This window comes from Mauremys reevesii, linkage group 7 (assembly GCF_016161935.1).
Source record: "Mauremys reevesii isolate NIE-2019 linkage group 7, ASM1616193v1, whole genome shotgun sequence".
In the NCBI taxonomy this organism is placed as follows: Eukaryota; Metazoa; Chordata; order Testudines; family Geoemydidae; genus Mauremys; species Mauremys reevesii.
In genome coordinates this window covers 93,578,750-93,594,557 of record NC_052629.1, presented here as the reverse complement: position 1 = coordinate 93,594,557, position 15,808 = coordinate 93,578,750, and the positions used below count along the sequence as shown (strand labels likewise).

The 15,808-nt window shown below is 47.5% G+C and overlaps 1 protein-coding gene across 3 annotated transcripts in view; it reads left to right on the top strand.

Annotated features, from left to right (window-relative positions):
- Window positions 1-15,808, top strand: part of C7H11orf80 (chromosome 7 C11orf80 homolog) — a 56,318-nt gene that overhangs the window by 10,458 nt on the left and 30,052 nt on the right. For 2 of the 3 annotated variants that reach the window (XM_039546023.1, XM_039546025.1), the window contains exons 2-5: window positions 8,357-8,498; window positions 8,584-8,637; window positions 10,457-10,566; window positions 11,802-11,885. In XM_039546023.1, the coding sequence (XP_039401957.1) occupies window positions 8,357-8,498; window positions 8,584-8,637; window positions 10,457-10,566; window positions 11,802-11,885 (390 nt within the window). The remainder of the gene's footprint in view (window positions 1-8,356; window positions 8,499-8,583; window positions 8,638-10,456; window positions 10,567-11,801; window positions 11,886-15,808) is intronic. The other variant, XM_039546026.1, reaches the window with a different exon arrangement.

The following is a 15,808-nucleotide window of genomic DNA, read 5'->3' as shown; positions in this document are numbered from 1 at the left end:
GCCCATCACTGCTCTGGGGTTCCAGCTGCTGCCCTATTGCCAGCTGGGATACCGGCCGTCAGCCCCACTCAGCACCTGCTGCTGGCCTGGGGACCCCCAAGGAACCCCAGGCTGGCAGCGGGCTGAGCAGGCCGGCTGAACCACTCAACCTGCTGTCAGCCTGGGGTTCCATTCATTCAGCCAGCAGTGGGCTGACTGGGCTGGTGGCGGGCTGAGCAGGGCCGGTGGAGGGTTGAGTGGCTCAGTCTGCTGCCAGTCTGGGGTGCCGGCAGCACTCAGCCTACTGCTATTCCGGGGTTCCGGCTGCCAGCCCCTTGCCAGTCAGGAGCCCAGCCGTCGGCCCCACTCTGCCTCCTGCCAGCCTGGGTGAGCAGAATCCCAGGCTGGTAGCGGGCTGAGGGGGGTTGGCAGCCGGGATCCTGGCTGGCAGGAGTTGGTGGTCAGAACCCCAGACCAGCAGTGGGCTGAGCAGGGCCTGGGATCCTTGTCTAGGGTTCCAGCCACCAGTCCCGTTCAGCCCACTGCCGGTCTGGGGTTTCATTTACTCAGCTGGCAGTGGCCTGAGCAGGACCGGTGGCCAGGACCTCAGATAATAACAATAGTTTATTTATATAATATAGACATAGAGAGATACCTTCTACAAACGTTAAAATGTATTACTGGCACAAGAAACCTTAAATTACAGTGAACTTGGCACACCACTTCTGAAAGGTTGCCGACCCCTGGTATAGACTGACCATATGTTGTACTAAGATTCTCCTGCATTTTTTTTTTCCTGTGAGTCAGTATAGCTTTTGCCAGCCCAGAAGTTGGGCAGCCAATGTTTTACGTTTTCACAATGTTTTCTCCACCTTTCATAAAGTAAATACATAGTTAATATGAGTTAAAAAGGCCAGGGACACTTCCTTGTGAAGAATCTGTACAGCAGATCATGCTAGAGCTGTGAAAATGTCAGTTTTTGATGGAACTTTAGAGGCAGTGATTTAGCATGTATTTTATTATGTGAATGTGCTGCTATTGCTAATGTCTTTCCAAACAAAAATAAGGTACAATAGGACTTCTGTAACATTTCTGTGCTACCTTAATCTAGATGAGATGATTCTGTGCTGACTTCATTTTGGTCACTTTGTGCTTTACCTAGCAGTAAAACTAGGGTTATATTTTCCCACTGTTTGGAAACCCAGCTTGTTAAACTGATTTTGCAGCCAAAAAAAGCCAGAAAGATTGCTTTTAATTAAAAACAAATCTTTGTTTCAATACCTCTTCATATAAATTTCCAATAAAATTTTGACAAATTAAAAAAATTATATTATTTGCATCATTCTGTCAAATCAGAATTTTTTCTATAGTGCTACTTCTTTAGTGCTAGTGCATCAGCATTACAGTGTGCTTAATTAAGTTAAACTGGTTTTAATAATGTGAATGTGGCAAGTTTTCCAATACTGTATGCTTATATTTGTGTTGCTAAGAGCAGATCAGGCACAGGGGCACCAGTTTAATAATCTCGCCTAGGGCACCAGAAATCCTAAGGACGGCCCTGCCAGCCTCACTGTCCTAGCCACCTAAATCCATCCCCCTTTCTCCACTCACCAATTTGTGCACCATCATCCTCTGGCTCACTGGCCTTGATGGTGACCATGACATGGCCCACTGACACTTCCAGTCTCCTTTGGCCTGGCCAGGCTGGGCATTATACACTCACTGGCTGCTTTTTTGTTTTGTTGTTTTGTTTTTAACAGACAACTTTTCTAAGTGCTTTAAAATCCACATGCTTATTTGGATTGTCTTGAAATTTTCTGTGCCTCATGAGTGCCTGGGATTTGGTTAGTAGTCCCAATTTGGGGTCATGTGAATGAGGGGTTACTGACATAAATTCCCTCTATAAAAATCATGTGGTATCAAAAATCTCTGATTCTTATGTTTTTTCCACATATCTGAGGCTCAAACTATGGCTCTGATCTTGCCCACTTGGCATTGATCTCAGTTAGTGCATGGCACCCACTCCCTTCTGGTGAAGCAATATTTCAAAAGTAATTGAGGGTAAAGTTGGGAACTCCAACATGAGTTGATCCTGCTACCCATCACTCTCGTGAACTCTTTCCATATAAAATCAGTAAGTCCCTAGTGGACTTTGTAGCTCATTCCACAGAAGTTATCCCTAAGTAGATATGATCTGTGTAGAGACCAGAGTATGATTTTAGGATCCTAGTGAGAAGAGCAGCAACAAACAAGATTTTGGGACTGCAATACTTACAGTTTTGATCATGTTGACAGCCCTGTTGTGGTCTCAGGGATCAGACAGTGATGTGACTTTTGATAGGAAAACATGATTTATTCCCAGCTTCAGCCTAGATAGAGAGAACTAGAAGTGCTTTTGAAATTAAAAATAATGTATAGACCTTGGAGTATTTAGTTGGGCCTGCAGGGGAAATAACAGACTGGGACAAGGCTGTGCGAGATGAGAATACAGGCTGAGATTTTCAACAGAGTCTAGTGATTTTTAGGGTGCCCAATTTGAGACAGATTAAACAGGTTTTCAGAGGGCAGGTGGCCAGTCCAAAAGGGACAATGGCTTTGTGTTAGTTACCTGCTTTGCTACAGACTTCCTGTGTGATCTTAGGCGAGTTACTTAGTCTCACTGAGCTGTAGTCACCCATCTGTGCAAAGGAGATACCATACTAGCCCTGCCCTGCCTCCCAGGGGGGATGTGCAGATAAATGCAGTAGAGAGGGCGATGTGTTCAGATATTCCAGTGATGGAGCCGTAGAACTACCTTAGCCATCTAGAGAAGTGCTCAGGGCTTTTTGAAAAATCAGGTGTCTTAAGCTCAGCATGTCAAACATTGAGGCATCTAAGATCATTAGTAAAACAAACATTACAGAGGCCTGAACAGACCATAATGCTCATCCTAAGGCTGATGTAGAGGTGGCAGCTTCCAGAATGGAGGACTGTGCTGGTGCAACAGCTTTGCAAAACAACAAGGGACATAGAAAACTCCCCAGTTTATTATTATTAACGTGACAGTATCTCTTAAACGTCCCAGCTGAGATCAGGATGCCACTGGGCTAGGCATTGTATAGCCATTTAATGAGAGAGAGAGTCCTTATCTCCAAAGAGTTTACAGTCTAGAAGGACAACAGATAGGAGAGGAAACAAGCATCAAGTGTGAACTTGCCCATGGTCAGTGGCAGAGCTGGGGTAACATAAGAACGGCCATACTGGGTCAGACCAATGATCCATCTAGCCCAGTATCCTGTCTTCCAACAATGGCCAATGCTAGGTGCCCCAGAGGGAATGAACAGAACAGGTAATCATCAAGTGATCCATCCCCTGTTGCCCATTCCCATCTTCTGGCAAACAGAGGTTAGGAACACCATCCCTGCCTTTCCTGGCTAATAGCCATTGATGGACCCCCTCTATGAACTTATCTAGTTCTTTTTTGAACCCTGTTATAATGTTGGCATTCACAACATCCTCTGGCAAAGAGTTCCACAGACTGACTGTATTGTGTGAAGAAATACTTCCTTTTGTTTGTTTTAAACTTGCTGCCTATTAATTTCATTTGGTGACCCCTAGTTCTTGTGTTATGTGACGGAGTAAATAACACTTCCTTATTTACTTTCTCCACAGTCATGATTGTATAGACCTCAATCATATCCCCCTTCAGTCATCTCTTTTCCAAGCTGAAAAGTCCCAGTATTATTAATCTCTCCTCATACGGAAGTCATTCCATACCCCTAATAATTTTTGTTGCCCTTTTCTGAACCTTTTCCAATTCCAATATATCCTTTTTGAGATGGGGCAACCACATCTGCACACAGTATTCAAGATATGGGCATACCATGGATTTATATAGAGGAAATATGATATTTTCTGTCTTATTATATATCCCTTTCTTAAAGATTCCAAACATTCTGTTCACTTTTTTGACTGCCGCTGCACATTGAGTGGATGTTTTCAGAGAACTATCCACAGTGACTCCAAGATCTCTTTCTTGAGTGCTAACAGCTAATTTAGACCCCATCATTTTATATGTATAGTTGGGATTATGTTTTCCAATGTGAATTATTTTGCATTTATCAACATTGAATTTCATCTGCCATTTTGTTGCCCAGTCACCCAGTTTTGAGAGATCTTTTTATAGCTCTTTGCAGTCTGCCTGGGACTTAACTATCTTGAGTAGTTTTGAATCATCTGCAAATTTTGCCACCTCAGTGTTTATTCCTTTTTCCAGATAATTTATGAATATGTTGAATAGGACTGGTCCCAGTACAGACCCTTAGGGGACACCACTATTTACCGCTCTCCATTCTGAAAACTGACTATTTATTCCTATCCTTTGTTTCCTATCTTTAACCAGTTACCAATTCATGAGAGGACCTTTCCTCTTATCCCATGACAGGTTACTTTGCTTAAGAGCCTTTTGTGAGGAACCTTGTCAAAGGCTTTCTGAAAATCTAAGTACACTATATCCACTGGAACCCCCTTGTCCACATGCTTGCTGATTCCCTCAAAGAATTCTAGTAGATTGGTGAGGCATGATTTCCCTTTACAAATGTTGACTTTTCCCCAACAAATTATGTTCATCTATGTGTCTGACAGTTTTGTTCTTTACTATAGTTTCAACCAGTTTTCCTGATACTGAAGTCAGGCTTACTGGCCTGTAATTACCAGGATCACCTCTGGAGCCTTTTTAAAAATTGGCCTCACATTAGCTATCCTCCAGTCATTTGGTACAGAAGCTGATTTAAATGATAGGTTACAGACTACTATTAATAGTTCTACAGTTTCACATTGGAGTTCCTTCAGAACTCTTGGGTGAATACCATTTGATTCTAATGAAGTATTACTGTTTAGTTTATCAATTTGTTCCAAACCTCCTCTAATGACACCTCAATCTGGGACAGTTCCTCAGATTTGTCACCTAAAAAGAATGGCTCAGGTTTGGGAATCTCCCTCACCTCAGCCATGAAGACCAATGCAAATAATTCATTTAGTTTCTCCACAATGGCCTTATCGTCCTTGAGTGCTCCTTTAGCATCTCAATCGTCCAATGGCCCCACTGGTTGATTAGCAAGCTTCCTGCTTCTGATGTACCCCTTCTGATATAACCCTGGTGTCCTAAGTCTTAGGCCTGTGCCTGAGCCACTGGTCCATGCTTCTTTCCTGAAATAAAGAGCCTGTAGTTTTCTTTCCCTGGTGCTCTTGTAAGTTATGAGCCTCAAAAATGCAGAATCATAAAAGTGAGGTGTAAGTTTCCTGCATTAATAGCTGTGTGTGCACATGTGCATGCGTGTTCATGCTGCATGAACCTTTGCAAGTGGAGAGGTAGGAATGATGCTCTTTCATGGACTATCGAGGGCTTTAGCAAGTACCTGCAACCTATGAGGTACTGCTGTGCAGTGTCATACAGAGTTGCATGCATATAGCAGAGGGGTTGCCTCTGCAGCTAGGAAAAGTGTTCAGTAAATAGCACGCTGGCTTAGGTCTGGATTCAGTTCTTGGCTTAGCTGTGGATGCCATATGCTACCTTTGTGCCTTGCTTCCTCCTCTGTAAAATGGAGAGGATATCTTCCTGCCTCCCAAGGGTGGGGGAAGATCAGTTCCGTTAATGGTTGAGATACTATAATGAGGAGGTCTGTAGCAATAGGCTGCTAGTGCTGTGTTCTCTCTCCTAGGGTCTACAAATCTGTGTGCCATCAGCCTGGGGATGCATGTACGTTGCACTGGCTCAGCGTGTGTGTGTGCGCTCATGCCTCAAGCAGCAACTGAGCAACTGCTCAGAGCCGGCTGAGCTAGTTCCAGGGAGCCTCTGCTTTTGTGACTGAGCATCTGGGTCTGATCACTGTGGTGTCTATATGCACGTGGCCGCAGTTTATTACATGCCCATCCTGAGGTCTCTAATGAGAGCCAAGGAAACAGCTGCTGTCAGTCTTCCGCCTTTCTGAGCAGGGGGAGATCCCTTTCTGAGTTCCCAGCCCTTCTCCCTAAGTGAACCCTAGATAAGAAGATGTCAACAGGTCAGTGGTTGTAAAGCTGCTTCCCCACCTCTCTGCAAGGATTCACACCTGTCCACATTCCTTTCTCTGGCTCCATTAACCTCAGTAGGAATGTTGTCCCGGGATTGGAAATCTAAGAGGTTGTTGGAAGGGAAAGAGAGGCCCAGTGGGGGAGAGGAGGTTATGAAACTGTGGCCTCATACAGGTAACCAGCAGAGCTTGAACCAAGGATAGGCAGCACCGGCTCTTCCTGATGAGGTGGATCAGAGGAAGGTGGTTATAGTTACTGAGACTACCATGATCACATGAACACTGCCATAGTGTCACCCCAGCTGAGATGGACTCCTTCCTTGCACCACAGCTCCCCAAACTCCAGGAGTTCAGCTCTGAAACCCTGCGTGGCCCCCCACAACTCAAACCCTACATCTTTCCATGTTTAAAGGCTCAAGAACTGGCCCTTCCAGGCTGAGCCAGTTGCCAAGGGGTTAATACAGCAGATCTAGTCGAATCAAGGTGGGTATTTTGCAACCTCCTGCTGGCTGTGGCATCTTCCCGAAGAGGGAGATTGTTTGTGACACTGGCAGAGGGGGACCTGCCATGAGAGATCTTAATCCACTTTCCATCCTGCTACAAGGGATTATGCAGCAGCAGAGTCTGGGGTGGGGAGTAGGGGAAGAGAGGAGACTTCTACCCAATAAGCTTGGCCTGTATTTTTCCCCCCAGCTGCCTATTGTGTGACGGAGAACTTTTGTTTGTTAATAAGGACTTTCTCCCTTTCCCAGCCCTGTGTGGATTGGTGTGTGACTGATTTTCCAGTCCATCTACAGGATTATGGGCATGCAGCATTGGTCTGTAATGCCACAGGCGGTGCATGGCTCAGTCCCTGCCCCAAGGGGTTTACAACCCTACATGTGGCGCTAGCATCAAAGGGGAACAGGAGATGTTTGTGAAGGAATAAGGTGTTGAAAGTCAATAGCAGGAGGCAGCATGGCCCTCTGGCTAGGACACAGAGAGACTGGCAACCAGGACTCCTGGCTTCTAGGCTAGGCTCTGGGCGGGGAGTGGGGTCTAGTGGGGTAGAGCAGGGGAAGCTGGGAGTCGGACTCCTGGGTTCTAATCAGTTCTGGGAAGGGAGTAGGATCTAGTGGTCATAGGGGAAGGCTAGGAGTCAGGACTCCTTGGTTCTATTCCCAGCTCTGTCACTGACCCTGGGCAAGTTCATTCCCCTTTTATTGTCCCTATTTCCCCTCCCACCCTGTGTCTGTTTAGACTGAGCTCTTGGAGGCTTGGCCTGTAGACCTGCTCCACGCATATGTTTATTGTATCAATATAATTATTTCGGTCAGGGATGGGCTTTTTTACTAGTATAGTTATACTAGGACAGCCCCTACTGCAATGCAGTTATATTGGGATAAAGGTGCTTTATCTTATTATAGCTTATTCCCCTTGTGAGCTATACTGATATAAACACATTTAGCCTGGCTGGCTGCATCCAAACTAGGCAGGCTGTAATGCTTTAACCAGACCAAGAAAGTTAAAGCAGGGCAACTTTTGTGTGGATGCAGGACCTTAGTGTGTGTTTGTACAGTACCTAGCACAACTGGGCTCTGCTCTCCACTGGGGCCTGGAGATGCTCGTAAGACAAATAGTAATGGTCCCTCAACTCTGCATGGATCAGAGGACCGAAGAGCCTGTCTTACAAGCAGAAACTTAAGAGTTGGTTGTGTCTAGCCTGGCAAAACAAAGGCTGAGAGGGGATCTGATTGCTCTCTCTCTCTGAATACATTGCAGGGAGGGGCCCAGGGAGGGAGAAGAGCTGCTGAAGCTCAAGGACAGCATTAGCACAAGAACAAATGGAGATAAACTGGCCAGGAATCAATGTCGGCTGGAAAAGAGAAGGTTTCTAACCGGCAGAGGAATGAGGGTCTGGAACAGCCTTCTAACAGAAGGAGTGGGCCAGTCACTCAGATCTGATCCCAAATGCAGGGACAGACAAAGCAGGCTGCAGCCTAATACAGAGAGGCACAGCTCACCCCATCTTGCTGCAGTCTTGCTTGTATCAGAACTGACTCAGTCTGCACTAGGCCCAGATCGTATGCTTTCCTACAGAGTCCCTTGTCTGGAAGCAAGACCAGGAACACCCCTAAAAGTGATAGATCACAATTTTAACACGGTTTTCAATACACCACATCTGCTAGCCCTATGTCCCTATGTTCAGCAGCTCTGACTCTGGCATCTCTTTGGGCATTTTGGCTTTGCCGCTTTTCAGAGATGAGCTGCACTTCTCCGGGGTCGGTTCCTGCTCTTGTACTTTCCCAGAGGGGCCAATCACTTTCTCACAGTTCCTACCATTTCAGATTTTAGAATATCTCATAATTTGCCTTAAGAATGAGGAAGAAAGGCAGCTGAAAGGATTAGCCCCGGAAGGGATAGTGCTGGTTTCCTTTAATCTCAGTGATTCTACGCATGGAACAAGCCAACTCCGGTGCACGACCACTAGTGAGTAGAGTGAAACATAATGAGGATTCTGCTGTCTGTGTTGTTCCTTTGGGTTTAACACCTGCCTTGTATTTTCTTCCTACAGTTGCTGCAGCAGGGAATTTTTGCTCTAAAATCCTCAATGAGCAGTTCTGGAAAGGTAAAAAAAACAAACCTTCAAATCTGTTTCCATAGACCCTTGGCGGATCCTGGGGAAGCTGTTCTAGTGGCTGATCCTCTTCCCTGTTAAAATATGTTCCTTCTTTGTACTCTTGAGTTCTGCTGACTGCAACTCCCAGCCATTGGATCTTGTTTGGCTAAATCAAGAGCCCTCAGTGGGCATTAACCCCTTCCTTGCTGGTGAAATCATGGCTTTTCACACTCAATGGGAGCATTACAGAAGGGACAATGGGACTGCCAGATTGGATCAGACCAAGGTTCTTTTGGTTTTATGTCTCTGTGGCCCCCTACCTCATGCTTCAGGGTGTGGTGTGAGGAACCACAAAATGGTCTGTTCTGGAGTCACCCGTCCATAGGGAAAGTTTAATCACCTGGAACACTGGTTCTCAACTGCTCAGGACCCATTTGTAAAACTTTGTGGCCTGTCATGACCCTCCGCCCTGGCAAATGGGCAGGAGGGGCAGTGAGCTGAGACACCCCCTCCAAACAAATACTGCCCCGCCGCAGCCCATGAGGGAAAGAGGCTATGGGGAATTTGGGGGCCTGGAGGTGAAATGGAGAAGCCTAAGGGTGTAGTGAGGAAGAAGTTGGGGTTTTTGGGGAGCCTGGGCATAGAATGAAAGGGTAAAGGAATAGGGAATTTGGTGACAGAAGGGGCTGGGGGTGTATTGGGGGAAGGTCTGGGGGGCTGGGGTCCAGAATGAGTGATATGACAGATGAGGATTTGCCCTGCTGTGCAGGAGAGGTAGATCAGAGGGTCTGGGTTGAGGGGCAGAACAGGGAGTAAGAAAGATGGGGTGTAGCTCGAATGCAGGGTGGGAGTTCATAGTGGGGCTGGTGCTTACCAGAGAACAGGACATCAGCCATTCCCTCCCAGCTTCTGACGCACAGGGTTGGCTGGACTTGGCTTCCTCCTCTGGGCTTTGTAACCTCCAGGGTCACAGCACTGCTCATGTTTGGCCTGGACCCCCATCTGGCCGCCCAAATTTGTGTGAATGGCATTGCAATCTGGCACCTGGGATCGCAGCACAACTCTCTTAAATTTGGCTCTGCCAGCTGGCCCCCCCATCATCATGACGGAGGAGTGGCTGGGCCAACCTGAGTGGCGTGATGATCCTGTGCATCAGGTCACAATGCCCAGCTTGAGGAACTGAGCCCAGCTAGTCCCACAACTCTTTGATGCGTTCTGGTGACTCAATTTTGTGTCGTGACCCATGGGTTGAGAAACCCTGCTTTAGAGGTTGGCTTGTGCCTGGAAGCTGAAGCGTCTCTATTCCCAATTTATTTGCAGTGAGATCTCGGTGTTCATAGGGCACAAGATTGGGCATCAGGACACCTAGGTTCTGTTACCAACCTGCGGTGTGTCCCTGGGCAAGTCTGTTCCCCTCTCTGTGTCCCCACCCACCATGTGTCAAGTTAGCTTGCAAGCTTTTCCAGGCAAGGACTATCTGTCTCTGTGTGTCTGTGGCACTCCCAGTACACTGGGGCTCCATTGGGCTGGGTGCTGCACAGACACCTAGTGAGAGACAGGCCCTGTCCCAAAGAGCTCATAGGCTGAACAGACACAGGGTGTGAAGGGAAACAGAAGCACTGAGAGGGGCAAGGACTTGCCCAAGGTCACACAGGAAGACAGTGACAGCTGGGAATAGAACCCAGAAGTCTTGGCTCGTGCCCTACTCACTAAAGCACCACTCTGCCTCTATGGGAGCCAGTGCTTTTAATTGGTTTCAGTAGCATGAAGCTTCAGATTGAACTAGTTTGTTCTGGCACATGTGACCCAGAATCTCTCCCTTGTGCAGAAATGGATGGTATGCTGGCTGAGCTCTCTGTGCCCTGGACCAGGCCTTGGACAGCAGGTGGATGTAGCCACGAACCCCTGGATTCTACCGCACTTCAGCTGGCCTTTGAGGTTTGACTTTCCTGCTCACTTGGTCATACTTCTCAAAGTCACTTCCAAGTATCATGTGGCACCCAACTTGAGGCCTGACCTTGCCAGATGCTGAGCGCCTCCTGGGAGATGCCAAATACCCTTGGCTTGATTCTAGTGGAAGTTGATAGCATGCCACCCCCTGCAGGATTGGGCCCCCAGAGATTAAAGACGAACCAAGTATTTGTATTAAGGTAACACCTACAGACCTCAACCAAGTTCGAGGTCCCCATTGGGCTGGGCACCACACAGACCCCAACAATCTCAGTTGAGATTATCTTCAGGTCCCGGAGTAATGAGACGCCAATCTCAGTTGAGCCCTCAAAGTGTTACCATAGTACAAATAACATCTTTCCTGAAGCAAATATTCACTTTCTTGCAGAGGTAATCTCAGGCTGATGACTGTGTGTGACAATGGAGCTAGGATGGGGACTGGGACCCCCACAATACACCCCAAAACCAACCTCTCCAAAGTCACAAGGCGCCGGAGTGCAGCTGTTCTGGAATCTAGGCCATTTATTTAGGTCCCTAAATATAAATAGAGTGGACTGATTTCTTGTGGCATTCGGCGCTTGCAGCCCCTGCTGTCATTGGTGGGAGTTGTGGGTGCACACAAATCAGGCCATGAGTACCCGACTTCAGGCACATATCTGAGAGCACTGACCCACATGTACGTGACTCTTTCTAGCACAGCCTCGGCTGCTCTTGAAGACACCAGATTCAAGACTAAGGGCCAGATTCTAGTTCCTGGTCCAGCCTCTTTATGCCATTTAGGTGGACAGATTCTGGCCATAACTCTGTCAGCATAAACCAAGCCATCACCATGCCAGCCAACCCTGGCATTGAGGGCAGGCTAGAGACACCATGGATCTGAGTGGCATTATGCTGACACGCCACTGGCATGTTAAATCTGTCTGTCTCTTGGTGGCTCTAACTGATGCTGGGGCTGGGCTGGCTCTGGATCAAGGAGCTGATTATGGTTCCCTGACTCAGTGCCGGCCTGGTTCCACAGAGCTTAGACACAGGCAAAATTGAGCCCTATTATTAGTTAGGAAATTTATTTTGCCCGCCAATGATGACGTCCCTCTTATTTCTGTTCTCCCATGAGGTGCCCCCGTTTCTGTCCCTAGCAGTTTTGCAGCAACCTTGCAAGCAGCAGTCAAAACTACAGCTGTATTTTAGGGCATGGAAAAGCAGCTTCTTTATTTCATTCTCAGCTCCACGAAAGGCCTGGAGTTCTGATGATGGACTGTCTGGCAGTAAAACAGTTCATACACAAGATCAGCATGGTGCACCCAAAGGTAATGCCACCTGGTTTGTAATGACACTAAGGCCCCTTTGTGCTGCCCTGGGGGGAAATATTCCCCTGAAAGTCCCCTCTGAGCAAAGGGCTCCCCGACTGGCATGAGGGCTTACCTTCAGCCCAACCCCCCGGGGTAGTGAGGATGTGACTGGACCACACTGTACAATGGGTATTCCAGGAAGCAGAGCAGCCCTGGGGTTACTCTTAACTTCTGGGGGCTGGGTTGCACAGCCCCAGAGCACAGGTAGTGTTATATCCTTGGGGCAGCCGGTTTAGGAAGAAATCACTTGAGGCCAGAGAGCAGACAGCTAACCAAAACCTCCATTTTATTTACAGAGACAGAGAGCTCACTCAGCCGGTTGAAACCGGCTGAGCTATCCCTTAATAGTCTAACTCAGTTGCCATAGTAACAAAACCCATGACAACCACATACACAACATATTCCTCCCCCCCTAATAAGAACATCCCCTAAATAAAACACACACTAAACTAGAGAAGGAGGGTAGACTGCCTCCATTCCCGGCTAAACCCTGGGGATTATTTTGCCCCATAACCGTGGGTTCGCCCTAACTAAAGATCCAGCCGATGAGGAGGCCTTCTGTCTCTAGGTGGATTACGGCGAACTTCTGGTGTTGTTGCACCCGAAAGTACTAGGGGCTCAGGGTCCTCAGCACGAATAGGTGAGGAGGTGGTATCAGCTCGTGCTGGGCAAAGGGGTATCTCAGCTGCCGGCAGTAAAGGAGAACAGTCAGGAACAGGTGACTCATGATTCGGTGTCTCACCAGGAGGGGTGAAGTCAGACCCCTCAACTGCAGATGGGTCCTGTAGACTGGCATGACCTGGCAACAGCTGATCTACATGTCGCCGCCAGGTAAGATTCTCTGCAGTCCGGACTGTATAGGAAACAGGTCCTGTTTGAGTGATGACTGTGGCCGGGGCCCATTTAGCTCTGGAAGTATAATTCCGAGCCAAAACTGGCTGTCCTGGGCTAAAGGTTCGGTCTTTTGCTCTGGGTGCCCGTCTGATGACTTGATATTGCTGCTGATGTTGCACAGTTTGTCTGGGTTCAGAAGGTTTCAGCAGATCAAAGCAAGAGCGCAGCTGTCGTCCCATCATTAGAAAGGCTGGGGAAACCTGGGTCGTAGCATGAGGTGTGTTTCTATAGGAAAGTAAGAAGGTATCCAGACGCTTTTGAATGGAGTGTTGTCCCTTTGCTGATTTCAAAGCGTTTTTCATTGTCTGCACAAATCTTTCAGCTAATCCGTTGGTGGACGGATGATATGGTGCTGACGTGATGTGGTGTATCCCATTTGCCTTCATAAAATTTTGAAACTCCTGAGAGACGAACTGCGGTCCGTTGTCGCTCACAAGTTGTTCTGGCAGACCAAAACGACTAAAGAGTCCTCGTAGTTTTTGGATAGTACTCTGCAGTAGTGGACTGCATTATAGAGACTTCTGGCCATTTAGAATGGGCATCTACTGCCACCAAGAACATGCTTCCTTCAAGGGGGCCAGCAAAGTCAACGTGAATACGTTGCCACGGGTTTTCAGGCCAGTCCCATGGGTGTAGGGGTGCCCACTGGGGTGCATTTCTTACACCCTGACATGACATACAAGCTTTTGCCTTCTCTTCAATAGCACCGTCCAATCTAGGCCACCAAAAATAGCTTCGCAATTTCCTTCATGCGCACTATTCCACAGTGACCGGAATGTAGCTGTTCTAACATCTGTGATCTCAGGGGTGGTGGAATAATGACACGCCTCCCCCACAACAAACAACCAGATTGGACCGATAACTCCGTCCGCCTGGACATGTAGGAACAAGGTCGGGTGAGACCGAAGAGGTTTGTCGAGATTTTCCATGCATCACCAGGTCCATAACTTGGGATAATACTGGGTCAACGCGGTTGCCTTCTTTATCTGAGTAGCAGTGATGGGTGTATTCTCTACCTGTTCAAAGTAGAAGATTTCCTTTTGGGCACTATCTTGATGTTTGACCGGTAAAGGCAACCTTGAGAGGCCATCTGCATTGCCGCAGAGTGGATTTCCAATATTTGATTTCATATGTGTGTGCAGAAAGTATCAATGCCCAACGTTGCATACGACTAGCAGCTAATGGGGAATGCCTGTGTAGGGTCCAAAATTGATGTCAGAGGTCGATGGTCTGTAAGAAGAGTAAACTTTCGCCCAAATAGGTACTGATGAAACTTCCTAATTCCAAAAACAATTCCTAATGCCTCACGTCGATTTGGGCGTAGTTAGTTTCTGCTTTGCTTAGAGTGCGTGAAGCAAAAGCAATAGGTCTTTCTTCTCCGAAGGCATAATGTGTGACACGACCGCTCCCACTCCATAAGGGGAAGCATCGCAGGCCAATTGCAGGGGTAAGGACGGATCAAAGTGCGTTAGAACTTCAGAATTTAACAATGCATCCTTAGCTTTGTTAAATGCAACATCACAGGCTTCAGTCCACTTCCAGGCCTTGTTCTGCCCAAGGAGCTCATGAAGTGGTTTTAGCAGTGTGGCTAACTGTGAGATGAACTTCCCATAATAGTTCAGTAGTCCTAGAAATGAGCGCAGCTGGCTTACATTTCGAGGTGGGGGAGCCTCCACAATAGCTTTAACTTTTGCAGGGGCCTTATGAAGACCTGCAGAATCGATGATGTGTCCCAAATATTCAACAGAGGGCTTGAAGAATTCACACTTGTCTTTGCGAACTCGTAGGCCATACTCTTCCAGTCTTTGTAGGGTAGCCTCTAAATTCTTTAAGTGATCCTCTTCATTTCTTCCAGTGACCAGGATATCATCCAGATAGCACTGAACTCCTGACAAGCCACACAAGATCTGGTCCATAGCCCTCTGGAACAGGGCGGGAGCCGATGTGATTCCGAAGGGTAGGCGACAGTATCGATAAAGCCCCTTATGAGTCACAATAGTCAACAGCTCTTGGGACTTTTCATCGACGTGCATCTGTAAATATGCTTGACTCAGATCAATCTTACTGAACTTTTGTCCCCCAGCCAGGCCTGCAAAGAGGTCATCGATGCGGGGAAGCGGGTATTGCTCTGCACACAACACTGGGTTGACAGTGACTTTAAAATCACCGCAAATCCGGAGAGAGCCATCTTTCTTTACTATTGGAACGATAGGAGTGGCTCATGAGCTATGGGTAACTGGTATTAGGACTCCATTGGTGACCAGGCGCTCCAGGTCTGCTTAAACTTTTGGCCTGATGGCATATGGCACAGTTCGGGCTTTCAGATATTTTGGTGGACTGCCAGGTTTAATGTTCAATGTCACAGTGATTCCCTTCATACTTCCCAAATCATCTCCAAAAACAGCAGCATGTTTCCTTAGTATAGGGGTTAGACTGGTTTCTTCTTTAGTCATCCGGTGCACTTCTGCCCAGTTCAGCTGAATCTTCCCAAGCCAAGACCTACCCATTAAGGCTGGGTAATTACCTCTCACCACAAACAGTGGCAATTTAGCCGCCTGTCCATTGAGCTCCACCTTAACATCAATAGTGCCCAACATGGGCACAGCTTCACCTGTATACGTCTTCAGAACAGTTTTTGTTGCCTTAAGCGGAAGATGCTGTAGCTTTTCCTTATACACAGTCTCAGGAACCAGCGAGACAGCTGCACCGGTGTCTAGTTCCATGCGTATAGGTTTGCCCTCCAATAAGGGGGTTACCCAGTATTCATGTGAGCCCGCTGCCAAAGACAAAGCATGCAGTGGCACTTCCTCTTGTGAGGAGGTGTCACCTTGATCATCCTGGGTCTGCTCTAGGGTATGCAAGGTTCCTCTTTTTGTCGGCCAGACCACAGGCCTCTTTTTCTTTTGTTTACAGGCATACTCGATGTGTCCCTTTTTGCCACAGTGTCGACACACCAGGTCCTTACACCAGCATTCTGATGCCTGGTG